The sequence below is a fragment of the Lactuca sativa genome, chromosome 9, assembly GCF_002870075.4.
Source record: "Lactuca sativa cultivar Salinas chromosome 9, Lsat_Salinas_v11, whole genome shotgun sequence".
NCBI lineage: Eukaryota > Viridiplantae > Streptophyta > Magnoliopsida > Asterales > Asteraceae > Lactuca > Lactuca sativa.
Window position 1 is genome coordinate 29,032,306 of NC_056631.2, and position 23,392 is coordinate 29,055,697.

Genomic DNA, 23,392 nt, shown 5'->3' on the forward strand with positions numbered 1-23,392 from the left:
TTTGACCTTTGAACATTTTGCAAACGGAGTGTTTTGGTCAATTTTTCAGAACCGAATTAGAGGAATCAAATATGTAAAATCAGTAAGATTATCAAAACAATAATCTTTCACAACCTCAAAATAGATGATTAATCATTCTCATTTCAATTTTCATACACAAGAAAGAAAAAACTTAGCAATAAGTCAGGTTATATCCAACTACATGCTGCTTTTTTCTTGATTCCTTTACTACAAATCAAATTATGTGCTCTAGCAGAATCATCCCAATAACCATTACTAGCCAAAATATTCGACACCTGCACATAAACTGCAGGATCATCAGGAAACAAATCCACAATTTTTCTTGACATACGCAAACCGATTTCCTTATTTCCATGAACCCTACAAGCACTTAATAGAGCTTTATACACCTCAGGTCCCACTTCCATTCCCAATTTATTCACAAACACTTCTGCTTCATCAAGAAAACCAGCTCTACTATAAAGATCAACAATACAAGCATAATGTTCAACTTTTGGTGAACCATAATTACTTCTCATTAACTCAAAGTATTCTAACCCTTTCTTCACCAATCCTACATGACCACAAGCAGAAATCACAATAAGAAACGTGGTCAAATCAGGTTTGACTTTGGTGTTTCTCATTTCTTCAAAAACTTCAACTGCTTCCTTACCTTTTCCATGTTGAGCATAGCATGAAAGAAGTGAGTTCCATGATACTGTATCGTGTTCCACCATTGATGTAAACATCCATTTTGCTTCATCAAAGTCACCACTTTTTGCATACATGGAAATAAGCCCGTTTTGTATGTATATATTTGAAGAGTGACCTGACTTGACTATAAGACTATGGATTTGTTTACCCTCTTTGAAAGATGACATAACTCCTATAACTTTTAAAATGCTTGAAATTGTAAAGAAATCAGTATCAATACCTATCTGCCTCATTTCCGAAAAGACACCAAGGGCTTTCTCGACATTTCCCATGTTTGAAAATCCAGCAATAATGGCGTTACATGTTATTTTGTTCCTTACTGGGAGAGTGGCACATATTTTGTGGAAGTCCTGTAAGCTGCTACCACATTTTGAATAAACAGTAACTAAAGTAACTGCTAAATAAACATCTGAATCTAACCCTTGTTTTATGATTGAGCCATGAATTTGTTCACAATGGATCATGTCATCTATATTGGAAAAGGAACTCAACAAAGTATTATAAGTTATGGAATCTGCTTTATGACCTGAAACCAGCATTTTTTTAATCATGCACATTGCAATGTTGGTTTGTTGATTCTGTGTGTAACCAGTGATCATTGAGGTCCAAACAACAGCATTTTTATCAGACATTTCGTCAAATATTCTCCTAGAATCATCTACATTAGAGCATTTCCAGTACATCTCAAGCAAAGACGTACACACCACAACATTAGAAAGAAACCCAAATTTTGTACTTAACCCATGCACTTGTTCCCCTAATTCGAGTGTTTCCAACTGTGAACACCCAACAAGAACAGTCGAAATAGTAAAATGAGTTGGGTATATTCCCAATCTAAGCATTTCTAGAAACAACTCGACTGAAAAATCCACGAAATGGGTATGAAGATAACCTGAAATTAACGAGTTCCATGTAATCACATTTCTGTGAGGCGTTTCGTCGAACAGTTTCTGGGCATCGGATATTACACCACATTTGCCATACATGTCCAGAAGAGCAGTGCTGATATATACATGCGGACAAAAACCCATCTTGATAACAAATGAATGAATTTGAATACCAGTATGAAGTGATCTTGAAGTTGCACATGAGGATATAAGCTTGTTAAGAGGGTATGAGCTACAAATGGACCCATGAGAACCATGTTGCAACCGAGCCAAAAGATCCAAATCAATCAGCTTTAACTGATTCTCTTTGTGATCGTCAAGAGCTGCAACGTTACCCAAGGAGCTGAAATTGATGTCTAGAAATGATTTAGGGTTTATCAGGGTCGATAAAGGGCGAAAAATTAGGCACTGCGTTGTTTTAAATTGGCGTTTTAACACTGTTTGCATGGTTAATATCCAAACTTAATCAGCTTACTGTTACTCCCCAGTCCCCATCCCCATGAACAGTAGTTGCAAATAGTTTGTTTGGCTTCCATCACGAGCCCGCTACTACTGATTTTTTAGGCTAAATGCAAAAAATTAAAATATAAAAACTACTTAATATTTTTTATTATATTATAATTCATCTTTCCTTTTTGGTTTGTCCCAAAATATAAGTCCACTTCTAAAAATAAATAACATTTTTACCAAAATACTTTCTCATTATTACTTAACCAACTAAGCATTTAATGAAACATTAAATGCAAAGTAAGGACAAAACTGTCATTTTGTTATATAAAGTTAGTGATAATTAATGTTTTTCTTAATCTGTGTGTTTTTTGTCCGTGGACAATAATATTGGGACGGAGGGACTATATGTTTTTCATTTTGTTATAATAACATCATATTTCTAAAATAATTTTTAATATTATATTATACTTTGACAAAATCTACTTATTAATTATTATAGCAATGATTAGCTTGTTAATATAAATTATGATACATGACATAAGTTAAAGAGGTTTTTTGTCATGTTATTCTCCATTTTATTTTATTTTTAGAATGGTAAGATTTTATAAACTTGCTAGAAAATTATAAAGTGTTAATAATTAATATAGAATTTTTGCAAGAAACCAAGCTAAGTTGTTTTTAAATTTTTGTTCCTATTGGACATCCAATAGAAAAACTATCTTCTTAGCCTCTCCTAAATACTTAGCAAGCTTTGTCATAATCGTTTTATATAATAAAGTAGTCTCATGGAGAACAAGGTGTTGTTTTTTTTTTGAAACAAAAATTCATGAAGTCTACGGACCACCTCTACAACCTTCTGTAGTAGAAAAGATGGATCAAACGGCTGCAGAACTGTAATAAGAAGCGTATTTGCTTTTTTTAACATCTCCATGCTGCTGCAGATATTAAAAAATTAAAATAAACTGATTTTATAAACCAAAAATAGTTTTTTAATACCGAAAATTTAATAATGTATGACATTTCAGCAAAATTTTATGATATTTCAGTAAAAAATAATGATATTTCAACAAAAAAAATAAAGATATTTTAGAAAAAGAATAATGATATTTCATTAAGAAATTATCATTATTCAATATAAAAAATGAAAAAAAAAAATCAACAAGAATAAACAAAAAAAAAAAAGGAAAAAAATGTAAAATAAGATTTTAACAACATATAATCAAGATTTCAGCAAGAAAAAAAGAAGAAGAAGAAGAGGTTGGAAGAGGCAATACAAGTGTTGCGTCAAACAGAACATGCGTAAAAGTTTTTAAATCTGAAGACTTCTAAAAAATAAACAACTGCAATATTGAAAGTGTTGCACGTGTGCTGCGCCGCACAGCAATAAGAGATCTGAAGATGTTTTTTACAAAAAACAAACAACACCTAAATTGCAAGCACTAAGTCAAGCTAACATGGCCATTAGTTGGTGGAGATAGTGGTTGTTTTTTTGGTAAATGGAATTTTAATGGGTGTCTAGTATATTAATTCAACTGTAACGCCCCGATTCTAAAGTATTGTTTAAATATGAATTTCTTTGATTTTAAGGTCTACTCGACGAGTTGGTTGTCCTACCCGCCGAGTAGCAGCGGGATTGGGACGCGTATTTAGTGGCCTACTCGCCGAGTCCATGAAGAGACTCGGCAAGTAGGAGCTGGCAGATAAAACCCTAAATCCCGGGGTTTTGCACCCTATTTAAGGAAGCATAAGCCTCATTTGGCCTCTTTGCGGTCCATTGAGAGCTCAGAAACCCTAATTCGTGTGGTGTTTCATTCTTGTGTGTCTAAAGCTTTGGAGAGGAGATCTTTTGAGAATAAGAGCTTGGAGGACAAAAGGCTAGTGTGACATCCCCAAAATCACGGCCAGAAAAGACCGGTTTGTTTATGCTTTGTTTAAAAATCAGAGTTACATTTTAAATGAAAGTGTTGCGGAATTTGTCCCAAAACAAAAATATGATAAAGATTTATCAAAAGCATTTCCATAGAAATGTATTTCATTAAAAGACTCGGGATGTCATGTTCGTACAGATCAAAAGCATAAACAGTACAATATAAGCCTTACTACATTATTTCATATCTACAGGCCTATATCCGTAATCCCTCGTCCAAAACATCACACCTATGCTCATGCGCCACTACCTGTAATACATAAAACTGAGTGGGTCAGGCTTGGGAGCCTGGTGAGCACATAGAGTTTTCAACCCACAATAAATAAGTTTATTAATTTCATCGATCAACAATAACCCGATTACCCGTTCCCGTTATCCTCACTTTATGTCCCTAAACACCTATCATAAGGGACCTAGCCTAAGGATCATCATCGGGACGGACACTACTGCTAAGGGGATTCCTCAGCAATAAATGTCCTAAAGGCAACCATGTGGGGGATGGAGTACACCGGTGAACATATCGTTCACAAACACCTACAGGTTGCGAGCCTGCTAGTGTTCCACTGGACTGTCTAAAAGAGTCTGTGGTCGTCATCCATACTCCGCTAGATGACAGAATCAACAACATCAACATCGAGGCCTCTCATCATTTTATCACACATCACCTATTGCATCTACCCATGTTTTACCCCAACATTTTCGTAGATATAAAATACATATACAGTTTAAATCATTGAAAACATGTATAACAACGTTCATCTAGCATAGATAGCAAGTATTCAGATAATATGCACACATAGCACGTAATTTATATAAAATACTTCATATCTATGTGTAAGTTGAAAGTAACTATGCACTCACTTGTTAAGGTGATGATTCCAAAATCGGGCAGCGCTTGCTTCTAACGATTCTATTTTCCTTCAACGAAACCTAGCATTATTATCGCTAAATTTTAGTCTAATATTTACCGTGACCAACTATTAGTCTTAGTATTATTATTATTATATAAGCGTTAAACAATATTTTCCAACCACTATGTACAGACAGGGGCCAGACATAAAACACCGGAGGGCAGGACCATTTTGGCATATAGTACTTCTGAAATCCAACAACCCTATGCGGCCCTTTAAACCAGATTCCCCGTACCGCGAGTAGTTAAAAGAAATATTATAACGACACTTATATAAGTTATAATAATAGCTCAAATATTTATTATAAGTTCATAATAACAATACTAATTTTAAATATAAGCTATATTAAAATAAGGTAAGCATAACTTACTTACAATGGGGTTTTAGCTAGGAGTCGGGCTCTGCAGGGGCAGAACTTCGTCGTTGAATCTTTCTAAGAAAGATTCGTGCAGCGCTTCAGCGCTCACCTTACTATACTAAGCTACAGAAAGAGAAGTCGAATCACGAGGGACCGAAATGCTCGGGGGATAAGGAGAGAAAGACTCTTGAATCAAGAGAATGGTGCAAGAAATATGAGAGCCCAAGGCTCTTATTTATACTAATTGAATTTTCAAAAACTACCCGCCATAATTACTTAATGACCTTTTAGTTATATAAACAACTAAACACCCCTCTATAATACTATTATAAATGGATTTAATGATATTTGTACTAAACTAATGTCGAAAGAACTCAACATTAGTCTTATAATGACCGCATTGTCGATACCTTTCTAATGATATATACATATGTATATATATGTGTACGTATACATGATTTATACTTTATTTTAATACGTAAATATGCTATTATAATTTGTAACTCGTTCATACGAACTCCGTTTTTGACGTTCTTTATATCCACGCGTAGGTGAAGACGTACTCTACAACTTTCGTTTAGACTCCGTCGGCTAGTTTTGATTTATTTTTAAAGTTATATTTTTAACAAGCCGGGACAGGATTGGTCTGTTTAAAACCTCATAACTTCTTCATACGAAGTCAGATTTGGGCGTTCTTTTTATCGATGTTCTTAGTTTAACATATTCTACGACTTTCGTTTAGATCACTAAGGCTAAATCTCGCTCTATCGTAAATTCACTATTCACGCTTCCCGGTATCGTGTCGGTTCTGTCGTGAAACTTCGACGGGTCATAACTTCTTCGTTATAACTCGGATTTCGGCGTTCCTTATATGCACGGAAACCTTGAGACATATTCAACAAATTTATGTAGAGATATCGGGATTATCTCACACTTTAATTTTGACGCTCATTTTTATTCTTTATTAATTATACATTTATAATTAAATAATAAACACATATAATTCACATAATACTCAAATATTTCATCTTTATTACTTCAAAAAGAGTTACAAGAGTTGACCTAGACTATTACATTGACAAAAATGCTTAGCCCTGGAACCCGGGCGTTACAGCTAGGGGCAAGGAAGTGTGGGAAATCATAAATCTACCTCAAATAGCACCATTTGGAGGTATCAAGTCGTCACCTTTACTTCATTTTCCTTCTAGACCTCTTTTGGTTGAGATTTAGGGTTTTTATGGTTTGGTTAAGATGATAATGTGGGATATGAGCTAGATCTGAAGTTGTAACTTCAGATATGGACCCCTCTTGGGTTCTAGAGTCATAAAGCTCCACTACTAGAAAAACAGCCTTTTACGACGCTCATTGCGCGTCGTAAAAGGCTCAGACGACGCGCAAATGCGCGTCAAGGAAGGCCCTGTCATAAAGAGAGACGACGCGCATTTACGACGCTCATTTACGACGCACGTTTACGACACGCAATGCGTATCAAGGAAGGCCCTGTCATAAAGGAAGACGACACGCATTCGCGTGTCGTAACCTTACGACGCGCATGTTAATGACACGCAATGTGTATCAAGAAAACCCCTGTCAAGAAAGGCCATGTCATAAATGAAAATGACACACATTTTTGCGTATCTTAATTTTAAATGTTTAAAAAAAATATTATTTATAAATTTACTTATTTTCAAATTAAATTTGTATTTAATGTTTCATAATAGAAAATAAAATATCATATACAAAAAATAGAATCCATTGCATAAATTTAATGTCATACAAATAATCGTTCCATGGAATGATAAAACAAATCAATAAAAGTTGTAACAAAAATTTACAAACTAACTAGATACAAGAAATATAAAAAAATATACCCTCAAATGTTTTTCAAAGGCTAATATCCATGTCAGCTCTTCAACTCACTTCTGCAACCATTGGTGGTTGTTGAGTTCACCCGACATCCTTGTTGGAAAAATCAGGGTTTCCTTCAACTTCTCTCACTTTGTCCACACCCTCAAGCCTCTTTACTGCAGCCTCATGAAACCTTAATCTCAATTCCAATCCCTGTATCTCATCTTCCCTTTGTTTTGCCCACAAATACCCCAAAATAAAGTAACAAACCTTCTAACTAAATCATAAAAATATACATTTTCTTGTAATAAAAGGATTAGAACCAACTAAGTTATGTTACATACCAATTTCATGGCAGCCTGGCTTTCAGTGGTTACTACCTGTAACGTCAGGTCTTTATCTTTTTCCCTCCTAAAAAATGAAAGTAGCATTTAGCCCAAAATATACATCAACAAATTACAAGAAAAATAGTGTCCTTGAGTAATACTAGAATATGGCTTACCTCATGTTTTGGCTTTTAAAAAATAAACAAACTAGGATAGTATCTTAAAAGAAGCAAATATTGTGGGAGTGGAGGGACTAATATTTCATTTTTATACTCATTTAAAAAACATATCGAATATCTTTCTATCCCTTTCACCCTTTCACCCACTTATCAAATACGAGATTTCTTAATTAATGACTGCACCTTTGCTTTTCTTAAACCCAGTCACTAATAAGAAAACACAGTAGCAACTTTGCTTTTCGTAAACCCAGACACAAATAATGGTTCATTTAAGAACAGAATAATGGAATGAATAGAAGAATTAAGAGAATCAAAGTCGACGCACATTATTTATCAATTAACTTCGTACCTCTTTGTCTTCTCTCTTTTTATTGTTTGATATATATATATATATATATATATATATATATATATATATATATATATATATATATATATATATATATATATATATATATATATATTGAGAGAGAAAATGTTACCTGTACAGCCCCTATCACGCCAAGGCGTTGAGCTGGATTTTCTGTTAGCAACCTGAAATAAACATAAACAAAATTATGTATCATGTATGAATATGTGATATGATTGAATTGATTAATAAACAAATAGAAACTTACTTGTTAATCAAGTCATATGCTTCATAGCTCATCTCCTCGGGGATCATTGGCCATGGTATATCTCTGTTCATAATGTTGGCAAAAACTTGCTACAACCTGAATTCATAAAATGAGAAGACGTTCATTACCTTTTTATGCAATGCAATCGACATACATAAAAAAGCATCAGAAGAGGATTTTGATTTTATGAGAGTGAGTGAGTGAGTACCTGTGGAAATTCTGCATTAAAGGTGGTATCCCTAAAAGCAGCTCAAAAAGAATAACGCCAACATACCACAAATCAATTGTTGCACCTACAACAACGGAATTAAGTGTTTCAACTTTCAACTATATAAGCAATAAGCAGAAATACATTTGAATAAAGGGTAAAGGGTAAAGGGTATAACTGTAAATTCCAACCATTCCCCATAAATAAAGGTACTGTTTTCTGATGCACCCCCTGATAAGTCCTCTGTATTGTACTGTATATATATATATATATATATATATATATATATATATACATATATATATATATATACATATAAATATACATATATATATATACACACACACACACACACACACACACACACACACATATATATATATATATATATAGGCAAGCAACTTTTTCATTATAGAAGAAGAAGAGGGTTGAGACTAGTAATACCTGGCTAGATCTAAATGGGCTTCTCTTGTCAAGACGTTCACACATCACACATGCATGGCTCAAATTTTATCTCCTGATAAATCATGAACACATAAATATGATTTCACAAACAAACAAACATGCAATGCAATGCAAGAACACCAGAAAACATACCTCATAGAGTTCGATTTCTTCATCCAGACTAAATCCAGCCCTCTCATTTAATTTTTATGTAATTTCAGTTGGTTTACCAGAACTCTTGACAAAAAACCTACCAACATATCTCCAAAAATAATATAACATATGATATGATTACACAATAACCCCATCCCATTAGGCTACTGAAAGATATAACTAACTTGTTGAAAGTACCTGAGTTCTTCCTTCACGGGATCATAAAGCTTGAAGAAAATAAGTATATCATCCTTGCTTTTCTCAGGTGGTGGAAGAGGATGCAGCTGATAAGCCCCAACTTAGCCTTGCTTTTAGTAGATTTGCTTTATTAGAAGTTTCAGGGGTAGTTTGGTCTTTTTGGTATTTTATCTGTTATTGGTTATGTGACAACACTAACCTTGTCCCGGGTCTGTTTTTTGGGACCACTTCCCTGAGTCTTGTTTAGTATTTATCTCCCTGCAGGATTTTGTTTTAGGGTAGCTAAGAATTAATTTGTAAGAGAACATTGTTCTTCTTTTGGAGAGACTCACCTCTAGAATTGTGAGAAACTATCTTTATGAATATTATCAAGAATTTCTGTTAGTGTGAGCTTTACAATGCCTGGGATATACGATAGATTCAACAAGGGTCTATCAATTAGTATCAGAGCAGTTGATGTTGGGGAAACAATGATAGCAAATGAACAACAACAATCTCTGTGGATTCAACAACAAGCAAAGGACCAGGAAGAGCTGAAGACCATCCGAACGGAGTTGCTAGAGATGGTGAAGATAATGGAGATGCATCGTCAGAACCAGATAAAGAGAAAAGAAGAGACAGAAGCTAAAATAGCAGAAATGAAAAAATATTACTACTCAGAGGAAGGGATGGAGGCTGAGAAGGCTAAATGGAGACAAATTTACTACTCAACTTTGAAGGAGAAGGAGAAAGTAGTCAATAAAGAGGAAGAAGAATCATTGGAAGTTACTAAGTTGGAATCGGATGATGAAGAAGAATCATGGGAAGTTACTGAGCTGGAATCGGAACCTGTGATGGAACCTCAGCTTCCACCATCACTGTTGTCGGCTCCACAGCTTTCTCCACCACCTTCACCACCGTTGTTTACACCAGCTCTAGGGTTCGAGAAGGGAAACGAGGCTACGATTCTGTTCATAGAAAGCCCTAATCAGAGTGTTAGGAAGCTGGAGATGCCTTTGTATGATGACCACATACCACCATTGCCACCGCCGCCCTACCCTCCTTTACCACCAATGTCTCCACCACCGATGAGACTCGAGATAACCGGGGGGAATATGAAGAGGTGCTTCACAATGGGGGAAGAATTACGCACAAAAGACAAGAAAAACAGCGGAGGCCGGTCACCACAACCATCTACGGGGGAGAAAAAATGGATCCCTACCGAAGAAATGGAAAGGAAGAAGGAAATCCACCATGGCATCAGCTACACGTCACCAGATGCACAACCGTGGTCGTCACCGTCTACGCGACCTCTAGGGTGCGAGAACAGAAGAGAAGGTGTCATATGGAACATTGTAAGCTCAAATCAGTTCGTCAAAAAACCCAAGACGCCTTTGATCGATGGCCACAGACCACCATTGTCGCCGCTGCCCTACCCTCCACCACCGTCGCTGTTGTATTCTCCACCACTGCCGCCGCCACCCACACCGCCACCACCATTACCGGGATATAATGAGAAGAAGGGAGGAACGTCGTCGGAGTATCAACCAAGTCTCGTGAAGATAACGGCTCCGTTAAACGAAGTGACGGAAAAGGTAACTTTAGGTCAATGCAGACATGGGCTTAACAAAGCATTTTGGACTAACATTGGAAAATTGGGCCCCTCTGAAATGGATCAGACCTTGGACACGAGTCACTCAATGGGTAACTTTCCTAACTCAATCCCAATTTTAATTGAATCATCTGTGACTTTGACTAGGAAGGTCAAACAGCGATTAAATCCACGTTATTTTCACATAACACTCATGAAAATAACCAGACAATTGGCGCTGATTCCTCAATCTCGCACCTCTGTTTCTCTTCTGCCGATTGACCCCCAATCGACCACCTCTTACTCAACCACGACTCTATCTGCTTCGACATCGGCGGCGATGGCTTACCCCAATTTCACCTTCAAAACCCTAGGGTTCAATATTGGATCCCTGTCATCCAAAACATCCTTCAAACTCACTAAGAACCTAGGAGAACATAATTGAAACGAGTTATTGAGCAATCTTGTTGATTCACCTAGGCACATTGGCTCTTCTACTGAGATCAGTGTTGTCTTGTGTATCACATATGGTGTATTAGCAAATGTTGATTGCAGTAAAGATGATGGTGCCCTGGAAAAAATTGTCAATTGCCCAAACTGTGATGAAATATTTCATCTTTTCGTGACTAATAACAAAAGGGACAAGTATTTCTCTGAACATCTGGTTCATGGAGAAGAAGCATACCACACATTTCAAAGGGTCAATGAAGATTCTAATATCACCTTGTCCAAACATCAGGACCCCCTCCCGGGTGCTATCATGGTTCCCCAAGAAAAAGTGCAAGGGAATTGGTGTATGCTTGCTGGAATCAAAATACAGGAAAAAAGCGCGAACAAGAAGGGGGTGGAGAGCTCTCGAATCCTGGAGAAGTTGAAGAAGAAAGGGATCTATGCAAAAACTGCTAAAGAAATGCTTGTTATTTTTGCTAAAAAGGAAAAATATGTTGTTAGCAAAGATTTGATGTTAAAGTGGTTGCGTGATAAGTCTCCTGGAGCAAATGGAAGTGGGAGTTAATTTACTCTTGGTGAGCTTTATCTGCTAGAAGAGCTCCTGTTGCTCACCCTTAAGGTTTTAGATGATTCCCGTGATGGTTTTACCGAAGGACTTGAAGCTGAACTAGCAAATCTACGTAGCAAGGGCGTTAACACATCATTTGCTTCTGGTGAGTGTGGCTCGTACATCACCTTGGAGCAAAGAGATGTAGGGAATGCAGATCATGGCAATGCCAAGGACAAGATACAATGCTATCCTGGAAGTATTTGGGTGCTAAACATCATTTCCACTCACCTTGAGGACAAGGTGAAAGTTTGGGCGGCCGGTATTCACCTCCTGACAATGACATAAGACTAAATTTACCTCCTGACAATGACATGGGACTGAATTCACCTCCTGACAATGACATACGACTGAATTCACCAGACTAAATTCACCAGCACGAGGTCCAGGTGGCACACAGTCCGCTTTTTATTTAAAAGACCAAAATACCCTCGATATTCACCTCTAGACAATGACATAGGACTGAATTTTCCATCACTTGATATGGCAGAATATAAAGAAGATGAAGACTGATATTGATTGAAAAAGATATTTAATGACCATGTGGTACCCGCCTTTGACATTTGATCTTTGAAGAACCGCAACTTTCGTGCCATTTCTCCACATCTTCTGATCTTCACAACAGAGGCAAAATAAATAAAGCAATAATCAATACATTACTTACAATCTCTTTTTCAATCAATATCAGTTTTAAAGATTAGAATGCAAAAATCAACTTCCAAAAGTCAATTGTATCTCTTATTTGGGAATCACAAAGTAACAATGACTTGTTTTTGAAGCTTGAAGCAGATTTAAACGGGTATAGCTGAAGAAGATGCTTATTTCAGAGTAAATTAACGACCATTTTACCCTTCTATATAAAAATTGGGTATCATGAGAAGTTGAATATAAAGCCAACCTCCATCCTGGTAAGTCATAAATGCAGCCATCAATTCATATGAGTTTTTGAATCATGAATATATAGAGAAATTGTACAAGTTATAATCAAGAAAAATTGACAAGTTTAGTGATTATTAAACTTGATGAACAGTAACTGGGACACCAAGCTCTACACTTGAGCGAATCAAAAGCACAGAGGCAGCCCCAGATGAACTCTTACGAGGAGAAACATATAAATTTGATAAAACCACAGAATGTATAAACTCTAAATACATTTGTTTACCAATCCTGCACCATAACGAAATTTATGAAAAGATGAACTGGTAAAAAGATGTATCGATGAAAGAGATGATAATAAAACCTCAAAATTTGGTAGAGCTCATACAAGTCAGCCACCAAGTGATTATAAAATTGATTTTAGGGATGCCATTCTTCAAATTACCTGCTTTATAAATGAAAAAAAACCCTAATATCAGGGAAGAGAGAGAGAGAGAGAGAGAGAGAGAGAGAGAGATCATGAAGAGTCAAAACGTAACCTGAATGTTCAAGTGGTTAGATCAACCTGTCATTTTCCATCCTCATCCCTGTTTAGAGAGATGTGCTTGAAATTTCACAAAAATATAGGGTTAGAAAACCTTGGACGGCCTAATTCGATTGTGGACTTGATTTTTTGCTAATAAAATCGCATAATAGGGATGTGAATGTGTATCTGCTGGAATCTCTCCAATCTTCCTTCCCTTAATTCTATCGTCGTCTTTGTCTGCGTGAAGAGCCGAAAATTCGTAAGTCCCAAAGAAGTGCGAGGGAAGAAGAAGTAGCGGCAGTCAATGTTGGGAGGGGGAAAGAGGAGCGTAGATAATTAGGGCAAGACGGAAAGGAGAAAGAAAGGAAGGCAGGGTTTTTAATTTTTAAGGATTTCATTTTCCCCCTGGTTATTAAACGATGGAACGCGCGTTCCATTAAAATTTATAAAGCGACATCCTTAGACGACACGCATTTTATTATAGGTGCCCTCCGTGTTCCTTTTTAGACACTAATTTAAGGGCACGCAATAATGCGTGACATAAATCCTTAAAATTTTTGAAGAGATGACACTTTTTTAATGTCACTCTCTATTGCGTAACATCAATCAATGAGTGTCGTGGTTTGCGCGTCGTAAAAGGGTATTTTTCTTGTAGTGCTCCGAATTTGGTCATGTATGAAGCCTCTTTGAGTATGAAACCCCATTGTGAGCTTGGATTTGACATTTAGAGCCTTTGTAGCTATGCATGCACGTAAAGTTTGCAACTTTACGTGAAAAGCATGCCTTAGAAGCTTAGATCTGTAATTTGGAGTCACTGCATGGCTTAAAGGAGTCTGTATAGCTTAAGGACTAAAGGAACTCGGTGAGTCGCAAGATTGACTCGGCGAGTCTCATGAAGATGAGCCTGGACCGACGAGTTGGATGAACAACTTGGCGAGTCCGATGAAGATTGTTGTAGACTCGACGAGTTGGATGAACAACTCGGCGATATGGTGGAGGATTCCCCAATTTATGTATGCGTGTGTAACCATCGAGTTGCAAGAAGGAAACTCGACGAGTGGCCTTAGGGTTTCGATCATAAACCGAAGGAACTCGACGAGTCACTCCGGTGACTCGGCGAGTGGGCAAGTACTTCAAGGAACTCGGCGAGTTAGGGTCAACATGGATTGTTGACCTTAAATAATGACTATGACTTTGATCAGGTTTTGATTATTTACCTTATGGGATACCTTGAAAGGTTGGTAACTTATGGGTATGATTATGCTATGGTAATAGGTGGTGGAGTTTGTGGCGGTGATCTGAGGGTTGAATTTTATCTACCGAGTCGACATCTGCAAGGTGAGTTATCCTCACTATATCAATAGGGTCTAAGGAACCAAGGTCGGCCCTTTAGTTGTTATTGTTATGATATGATACCTATGGTTATGATCCGTTAGATCGGAATTAGGATAGACAATATGTTATGCTTTTATGATCCGTAGGGATTGGTATGATAGTGATATGTTAAGTCGATGCTCTAGTTATGAGAGATTGCTATGATTGATGATCAGTGAGATAGATATGTTGATGTTTGTATATGACAGTATATGCTAGTTATGCGCATATGGTTATTTGCTTGTTGTTTGGGTTGAGGCGGTCCTGCTTTGTGCTGAAGGCCAATACACCCTATGAGAGGTCTGGGGGGACTATAGGCCCGCGTGGCGGTCCAGTTATGTCGAAGGCTCGGGACAGATTCAGATAGACTGTAGGCCCTGCAGAGCGGTCCAGTCAGGCCGATGGCCCAATATGCATGTTGTTGTTTGTCTGCTGTTGATATGGTATTATCGGTGTGGTATTGGTATTTTGGGGGTAGCTTACTAAACCATTGGGTTTACAGTTTTCAATTTAATGTTTCAGGTACTTCAGGAGATCATGGCAAGGTGAAGGCGTGACCATACCGCTCCTCATCTTTATGATCTGGTTATTGGGACACTCTGATGAATAATGATTGAAAAGATTTTGTAAACAAATACTATTTGGTTTTATTTGTGATTGGAAAAGTTTAAATTTGGCGTAAAAATTTATGGATGTTACATCAACTTTGTGGTATTTTTAATGGGTGTTTGGATTGCTTCTCAAAACAACGCATTAACTTATTAGTTTTTTAAAAAGTCGATAAGGCAAAAAAAATGCTTCGCAAATTTAAAAACACTTTTTAGAATAGTTTTTCATTAACATCAAAAAAACAGATTTTAAAAAGCATATAAAACTTGGCTTTTTGAAATTGTTTTTGGCTTTTTAACCAAAATAGTTTCAAAAATGAAATTTTAAGTCACACTTTTTAACTTATTAACATTTTGCTTCATCATAAAAACTAATTCAAACATGCTTTTAAAAACTCTTTTTTACCACCACAATAAATCAATAAATACTTTTATATCAAAACACTTTTAGAATTCAATAGTGAATCTCCAAACACCCCCAAATGACTTAACAAAAATTATATAACAACAAAAGACTCTTAAAATTTTAAAAAAAAAATACTAGCGGAAAAATTCGGGCTTTCATCCCGGACCGTTTTTTATTTTTTTTATGAAAAAATGTAAAAGTTTTGACTCTAAAGACCAAAAATATCAAAATTGCTAAAGAATTAAATGGTTGGAATTAGCAAGTTTTAGAAAAGAGATCAAAGTTATCAATTCTTTAAAGCATTGTAGTCAAACTTTGAATATTAAAAAGTTCCAAAAGAAATATAAAAATTTTGATTTCAATGACCAAAAATATCAAAATAGCTAAAAAAAATAGAAGCAAAATTGACAAAAAATAATAATAATAATAATAAAATAAATTAAAAAAATACAAAATGATTACGACTTGGGAGTTAAAAATAAAATCTAAAGCAAAAAAAAGTTCACAAGTAGCCAAAAGCCAGACACGCCATACATATGCATAGACAAAAAGGAAGTCTCATCCATTCCTCCCTCACATAAACCGTAACGCCTGTAACCGCCCTTCAAAACATGACTCTCACCGACTTAAACCCACCACACTTTCCGCCCCTCTCTACTCTTATTTTCTACCACCACCATCATCATCATCATCATCATCACCGTTGCTGCCATTTTTGTTGAGCGTTACAATGAACTCGGAAGGAAAGCCTCCGACGCGGCTCCAGAAACAAGCTCCGGCCACTCTCCAATTCAACAACGAGCTTTGGAATTCCTCGAAAACTGTGATTCCATTATTATCTCCTCTGGTAGTCTCGCCGGCTCCTTTACCCAATGCCACTGGCCAAACTCAAACTCAAAATTCATTTCTCTCACCTAACAACGTCAACAACAATCATGAAGCCAAAATGAACCATGAGATTGCGATCGGAATAATTCCTCAACTGCAACAAAGCAGCGGTGGTGCTAGCAACTCCGGATGGCGGCATCCAGCCATGGCGGGGCAAACGCCGGATGCATCAGCTCTCTATGCTTACTTCCAATCGCAATGCGTGCTCCTTCCTCGTAAGCGGTGATCCTTATTCAGAGGTTAATTTCTTCTTTGAGTGATCATGTTTGTTCTTTCCGATGCTTACTGTATAAAATTTTGGGGTTTTAGTTTGGAAATTTTATTTTAAATAATCGAAGTCGAAAACCATTGAAGGCTGAAATTAGTAATCATGTTCTTTCACAACTTGATAAACCATTTTTTCCCTATTCGTTTACAATTTAACAGGTAGACTTTTATACATATGGATGATACGAATGATAATATTAAACTAATATTCTTTTGTCATGCTAGAGCCAACAGCATGAAGCTTCCCCACTTTATGTACAACAAGCATCCCTCCCTCATAAGCATCAAGAATTACATGAATTCTAGTTTTGCTTTTTAAAAAATAACCTATCCAAAGACATGCTTACAATCTTTACTACATGGAATTACAAAATTTGGTATGTTTGCATGATTGCTCTAGATTAACCCCGTCTTCAAAATGTGATCATTTTGTTTGGACAAAATAATCAGAAATCAAACTCTCCTGAAGCCTGCAAACAAGATGGAATGCTTAAAATTAGACAAGAGAACTTAATCACACATTGAAGTTAGAACAAAGTCACAAACCTTATTGAACAAAATGTCTCTGTTGTTTATGTGCATAACGCCATCCTTTAGAGTGCACTTCCACCTATTCTTTGCACGAGTCACCTGTAAAAAGACTAGACTTTTTACAACTATGTTGTTATACCAATTAACCTAAAAACACTGCTCCATGTCTTGTAAAGTTATTGATTTTGGAATGGATATAAAAACTGCAACATCACTCATTTTTTAAAATCAGAGTTTTGGTTTGATAAAACTCTAGGTTTGACTTTTAAAGTCCAAGCAATAATGATATTTATATGCATATATCATAACTTATACCTTGTCAAACTGGGCCAAAACTAAATTTTGTGTATTTACTTCCTCATCATCATCATTGTCATCGTCAACATCATCCAGATCATCATCATTTTCATTCAAAGCTTCATCTTCATCATCATCTAAAGCATCATTCTGATTGACCAAGCTGGGAGTTTGCCCTTGTAGTTCTAGTCAAATCCAGGTAACACCAAATTCTCAAAATCAAACCAAAAATTAAACAACAAAATAGACTATATATTACTTTACCAGGTGGAGCAGGTGTATTAGCAACATTGTAGTCTTCATTCACAACCCCTTGGTAGTTGTATATCTTCAATTCCATAAGAAAATCAATTAATTACCCACCTAAAATAGAAGTTTAAATCTTAAACATCTAAAATGATAAACACCAAAAAACCTCACCTCAAATTCATCAGCTACAACATCTCCAGATCCATCTTGTTGTGGAATATATCCACTTGGACGATATTGTGAAGGAAACTCTTCTCGCTTTCGCTTCCCAGAAGTCAACTGCAGAAAATCCTACAAATAAAATAATATATTTTTATATAATGTAAAAGTAAAGAAGTAAACATGGTTTAATCACAAGAGTAGGACTATGGTAACCTGAGTCATGTTTTGATGGGCTGTTTCTCTATCACCTTCCTCATAAACTGTAACAAGAATTTATTTATTAAGATGAAATGGAATGGAACTTATAATTTACTTTGTGATTAATCTATAACTTACCAACATTAACATCAAGACGTGGTCTTTGGTTCAACCAAGAAGAAGGTGGCTGCTGTACAAGTATGAAGAACACAATTCAATAAGGAATAATATTTAGGGCTACACAATTATCAGAATTCAGAAAAGAAAGATTTAGTTACCATGAATTGGCTAGGCCTCCCAGATTGATCATTTTCTTCTACAGGAGGATGATTATTTGGGGTTATGGGAGTAGAAGCAGTAGGTATATTGTATGAATGATCGATTCTCCCTGGTAATGGTGTCTGAATTGGAGTCTGTAGTGGTGTCTGTACAGATAAAGATCTGGATGTAAGTTGTAATTTAAAATTTAAAATTACATATTTAAACAGACAGCTTATATAACTCACCGGAGGGAAAAGTAAATCAGCTGTAGGTGTCTCGAATTCTTCAGGTCCTTCATAGGGCACATTTAGATCACGAACAGTGTTGGCCGGAGCTCCAAGGGCCGGCAACTTTGCCGATGAAGATCTGTCGTTGGGGCCAAATACGGCACCAGCTTGCATCATCTTCAACTCCCAAATCTGCACCATTAACAGATGATTACTTTCTGATGATGAAAAAATCGGTGATGAAGTGAACTAAATCGAAATTGAAAATGAATCAGATATGAGGAACGAGGAAGAGTCGAGAGTCGAGAAATAGCTCACTCCTTGAAGTTCGTTGAGAACGCCTTCACCCGGACCACCATTGGTGATGAATTCTTCCCGGACTTTGGTGATGACGTCTTCGATGACTTGGATGTATACACTGCTCGTCGACGAACTTCCCATTTTTTTTGGAAACCCCGGCTAACAGAAAAACCCTAACGAGTAAGGATACTTGTTGGTATTTGATTTCAGATGATAATTGGTTAGGGATATGAGATGAACGGGGAGATTAAGAGGTGGTGTAAAGTGAGAGAGCGGCGAAAATCGCCTGAGAACGGAGATGGAGAATTGGAGATCGGGGGTTTGCGGGACAGAAATGGAGGAGAGGAACGCAATATAAATAGGTTTGGTTGCATCGGTTTCAAAGAGGATTAAATTACTTTTCTTTTGGGCTTTTTCAGGATTCGCTTGCACACGGACAGTTGCCGGTCCGGTCCGATCCAAAAAAAAATGGTTTTGTCTTAATTTTAGTTTTGCAAAAATATCTCTCTCAAACGCTTAAGTCGGTTCTTTGATTTTACCTTACAAGACAATAAAGATGTGGCTTTAGGCAGGTGTGGCAATCCTATCATGTTTGGTATCATGTTTGGGTTGCCGGGTCATAAAATCACAACATGGACACGAGCATTATAAATATTTGTATCGTCTTGCTCAACCTTAATCTGGATTAGTCATAAACATGTCAACTCGTGTAACCCGGGTAACCATTTTAATTATACGGGTTTGCAAGTCAGATTCGAGATAGTAGGTCAAATCAGTTTGTAAGTTATAATCTAGTTCTTGGGGGGGGGGGGGGGGGGGGGGGATCGAAATATCTCATATTTAATTGTTAGTCATTCTTCTCTCTTTTATTTAATAAATATATTTTTTATTTTTTTAATCTAATAAAATAAACAGGTCAGATCGAGAATTGTTACCCCTAATTGGAGAACCTTTAGCATAAAAAAGTAGGTCGTCTTTTTGAAACAAAATCACCCAGCATTTCCTCAACGAAATGAATTGAGTTTGCTACCAAATCAAAGAACAAATATATACAAAATAGAGGAACATGAACAAAATGGTGATGTAGTATAACACTATGTTTAATAAACTAGTATACTGAGACACAAATGATCAGATGTTAAAAATGATAAAATGGTTTTAAACAATGCTCTTGGAATTTTCCGCCAAGGAAAATGAGAAAGCTTTCTATTATGTAGACTTTTGGAAACTGTCAATAGATGCGTAATATGGTGCTAGCATATTACTAGAGTGGTTATTTTTATGTTTGATATTTTTAACGTTTTATTATCATAGAATTTCCTGTTCAATTTAATTTCAATTGTTTTATGCTTTATTATCATGTAATTTTCATTCAGACAACACAACTACTTATAAAAAAACACAATTTCCGTCAACCCTTACATGTTGTATGTAACGAAAATTTTGAAGTATTCGCCATTTTTTTCTAGCACATTTAAATGAGAAGCACCACCAATTGAGATCTAAACCCCTAAAAAAATAATGACATTTGTATATATCGATTATAATATATATATATATATATATATATATATATATATATATATATATATATATATATATATATATATATATATATATATTTCATAAAAGACACTAAATAAAATTTTGATTTTGACATTGTTTTTTTTTTACAATTAAAACACTAAGTTTTAACAAACGTTCGATTTTAACACTATATTTCCCAATTTGTTATAATATTAACAATTTGACCGGTCAACCCAATAGTCAACTGATATGACATGGTGATGTGTCACTGTTTGATGATGTGGCGCTAACATAACATGGTGATATGACACTTTTTTTGGGAGAGTTATAGCCAACAGAGTGCACGCCAGAAAGCAAATATGGCCATTGTGCAGTCCAACGAGGTAGTGTTTGGGTGTAATGATAAAAATTTAGGAATCATTATTATAATACACGAATGAATAGTATAAAATACACATGATCAATCCACATAGACACAGATTTAGCTATTAAGCCTTTCCACACGATACATTTTGAAAACTAATATAAAAGACAGTTTTGTTGATTAAAAATAAACTTTCATAAACAAATAACATACAAGATAATGACTAAAATTCAGAATTAGGAAGGATTTATGGTTCTAAATTCTATTCAAGTGCTATATTATTGGATGTGATGCAATATCAATCTCCATTACATATAGGTCGGTAATTAAAATAATTTTAGAATTCCAAAAGTATTTACTCAAAATAAGATCTTCAAGTTAAATCTCATCTAAGTAATCTAACTTAAATAGGTTCTTAAACTAAATCATTAGATGACAGTGTGTTTGTAACACCTATTCCAGGTATCATTTAATTTATGGAATTTTTAGGGTTTCGTGCTTGGACTCAACGAGTTGGGGAGCTCCAACTCATCGAGTAGAGTCATTTATGAGGATGCGAGATTCAGATCCTACTCGACGAGTCGGAAGGCCCCGACTCGACGAGTAGGCACTATAACGAGAAAACCTAATATTCAAGAGTTTATACCCTATTTAAAGAACTTATGGCTCATTTACAACCTCTTCCATCATTCCTACAGCTAGAGAAACCCTAGTTTGAGCCTTGCACCTTCTTGAGAGAGAAAGAGAGCTTTTGAGAGTGATTTTTGGTGTGATTGTGAAGATTTTGGAGCTTGAAGAAGAAGGAGCAAAGAGGGAAGCAGTAGATCCGACATCCACCCTGTATTGGTGACCATACTGAGGTATAAAGTCACTATCTTGACCTTTAGTTTCCTATATCTCTTTTCTTGGATGTAAATGGTCGCTTTTGGTGCCAAAAGGGTGTCATCTTCAGATTTGGACTTTTCACAAGGATATGGTTCCAGATCTAAACCCCTCTAGGTCCTCAATGACATAAAGTTGCTCACTTTATTCAGTTTAGGCCCTTTACATGCATTAAGACCTAGTGGGAACCTTAGTTTTGGTGTTTTAGCCTTGTAAGGCCTTACATGCACGTAAAGTTTGCAACTTTACGTGGTAACTACGCTAGGAGAGGTTGGATATGAAGTTTGGAACCTTGGATCTCACTGGAAAGGACCGAACATAAAAAGGACTGAAGGAACTCGTCGAGTCCATTAGCCAATTCGACGAGTCAAGTGGAGTTTACCCGTTTTCGAGATTCCGAGTGATTTCTATAAAGGATTGAGGTTTTCGGTCTACATGGGTTATCGATCTTCTGGACATTGAGGAACTCGACGAGTTGCACAGTTAACTCGGCGAGTTGAAGAGTTACTCGGGTAGCTCGACGAGTTGCTGGATGCATTCGACGAGTTGAGGTCAACATGGACTGTTGACCTTGACTATTGACTTGGACTTTGACCAGGGTTGATTTTGAGGGCATTTATGGTATTTTGGGATTGTGACAAATTAATCATGTGATGATTATAGGCGGTTGAGTTGGAGCAGTGTGAGGGACTATCTGATCTTATCTTGTCAGTTCAGTATTCACGAGAGGTGAGTCTCCTCACCATACCAATAGGTCTAAGGCACCAAGGCCGACCCATTATTGTTATGAGTTATGATTAGTTGGTTATAGGATATGTGGTATGCTAGTTATCTGTGATACTCGCATGAAAGAACTCAGGGGGGGTTCCCGAGGCGCTTATATGTAAGACCTTGGAGGGCTTCCATGGCATTCTAGTATATTTGCTTGTGTAGTTTATATATCATCTTTTGATTGTAAAGACCGTGTGGGGGTTTGGTAGGAAGACCATGTGGGGGTTCCCATCGCAGGAAGACCGTGTGGGGGTTCCCATGGCAGTTAGTTAAGACCATGTGGGGGTTCCAGTGACACTAGGTGTAAGACCCCAGAGGGTTTCCATGGCTTCCTTATATGTTCTTATGCATGTCTTATATGGTTCATCGTAACCGCGGTTATGAGGGGAATCCTTGACGCTACCCCAATTATCTATGGGACGGTCAAGGAGGTTATGGTGGAGATCATGGAGGAGAGGCTCGGGGCATTCAGAGTTGAGATTGCTGCAAGCCAGGTTGGGGCCCGAACTCCCTCGTTCCGGGAGTTCAAGGCGTGTGGGGCGCCAAAGTTTTTCGGGGTCAGGGACCCCATTGTTAGCCGACGCTGGGTGGCGGACATAGAGAACGCCCAACGCACGAGTTCATGCCCTGATGCAGCGAAGGTGGGGTTCGCTTCATGTATGCTGAGGGATCGAGCCCGGGATTGGTGGGGAGAGGTGACGAATCAGGTGGGAGCATGCGGTGTGGCTGAGATGACATGGGCTAAGTTTGTTAGGTGATTTTGACTTGGAGTTTGCACCACCTATCGAGGTGCAACGACTAGTGAGGGAGTTTCATGAGCTCCAGCAGACC

The 23,392-nt window shown here is 36.8% G+C and overlaps 2 protein-coding genes and 1 long non-coding RNA gene across 6 annotated transcripts; all 3 read right to left on the reverse strand.

The window, feature by feature from the left end:
- Window positions 1-105: 105 nt before the first annotated feature.
- Window positions 106-2,240, reverse strand: LOC111907479 (pentatricopeptide repeat-containing protein At4g13650). Of its 2 annotated transcripts, XM_023903265.3 has the most exons (2): window positions 674-2,240; window positions 106-574 (listed from the first exon to the last, which is right to left on the reverse strand). In XM_023903265.3, the coding sequence occupies exons 1-2, from the start codon at window positions 2,046-2,048 to the stop codon at window positions 189-191; spliced, it is 1,761 nt and encodes a 586-aa protein (XP_023759033.1). In that variant the 5' UTR covers window positions 2,049-2,240; the 3' UTR covers window positions 106-188. The 2 variants fall into 2 exon arrangements, with proteins under 2 accessions (XP_023759033.1, XP_042753924.1); XM_042897990.2 differs by having other exon boundaries at window positions 106-2,233.
- Window positions 2,241-4,060: 1,820 nt separating this feature from the next.
- On the reverse strand, window positions 4,061-5,436 carry LOC128128672 (uncharacterized). 2 transcript variants are annotated; one of them, XR_008226675.1, is made up of 3 exons: window positions 5,264-5,436; window positions 4,840-4,908; window positions 4,061-4,228 (listed from the first exon to the last, which is right to left on the reverse strand). It is a non-coding gene; the product is annotated as an uncharacterized LOC128128672 (long non-coding RNA). The 2 variants fall into 2 exon arrangements; XR_008226674.1 differs by having other exon boundaries at window positions 5,260-5,436.
- Window positions 5,437-16,968: 11,532 nt separating this feature from the next.
- On the reverse strand, window positions 16,969-19,385 carry LOC111907482 (uncharacterized). 2 transcript variants are annotated; one of them, XM_023903271.3, is made up of 10 exons: window positions 19,036-19,381; window positions 18,736-18,909; window positions 18,508-18,654; window positions 18,368-18,419; window positions 18,245-18,291; window positions 18,041-18,160; window positions 17,885-17,948; window positions 17,639-17,805; window positions 17,339-17,422; window positions 16,969-17,262 (listed from the first exon to the last, which is right to left on the reverse strand). In XM_023903271.3, exons 1-10 carry the CDS (start codon window positions 19,156-19,158, stop codon window positions 17,239-17,241), a joined length of 1,002 nt encoding a protein of 333 aa, XP_023759039.1. In that variant the 5' UTR covers window positions 19,159-19,381; the 3' UTR covers window positions 16,969-17,238. The 2 variants fall into 2 exon arrangements, with proteins under 2 accessions (XP_023759039.1, XP_023759038.1); XM_023903270.3 differs by having other exon boundaries at window positions 18,508-18,909; window positions 19,036-19,385.
- Between the last annotated feature and the right edge of the window lie 4,007 nt (window positions 19,386-23,392).

Bases quoted from the DNA above. Each gene is read 5' to 3' on its own strand.
- LOC111907479 (XM_042897990.2), bottom strand. From the start codon at position 2,048: ATGCAAACAGTGTTAAAACGCCAATTTAAAACAACGCAGTGCCTAATT.
- LOC111907482 (XM_023903270.3), bottom strand. From the start codon at position 19,158: ATGGGAAGTTCGTCGACGAGCAGTGTATACATCCAAGTCATCGAAGAC. The intron at 18,292-18,367 runs GTAAGTTATAGA...TTCTTGTTACAG, and splicing joins ACGTCTTGATGTTAATGTTG to TTTATGAGGAAGGTGATAGA. The intron at 17,263-17,338 runs GTTTGTGACTTT...TCTTGTTTGCAG, and splicing joins GAGACATTTTGTTCAATAAG to GCTTCAGGAGAGTTTGATTT.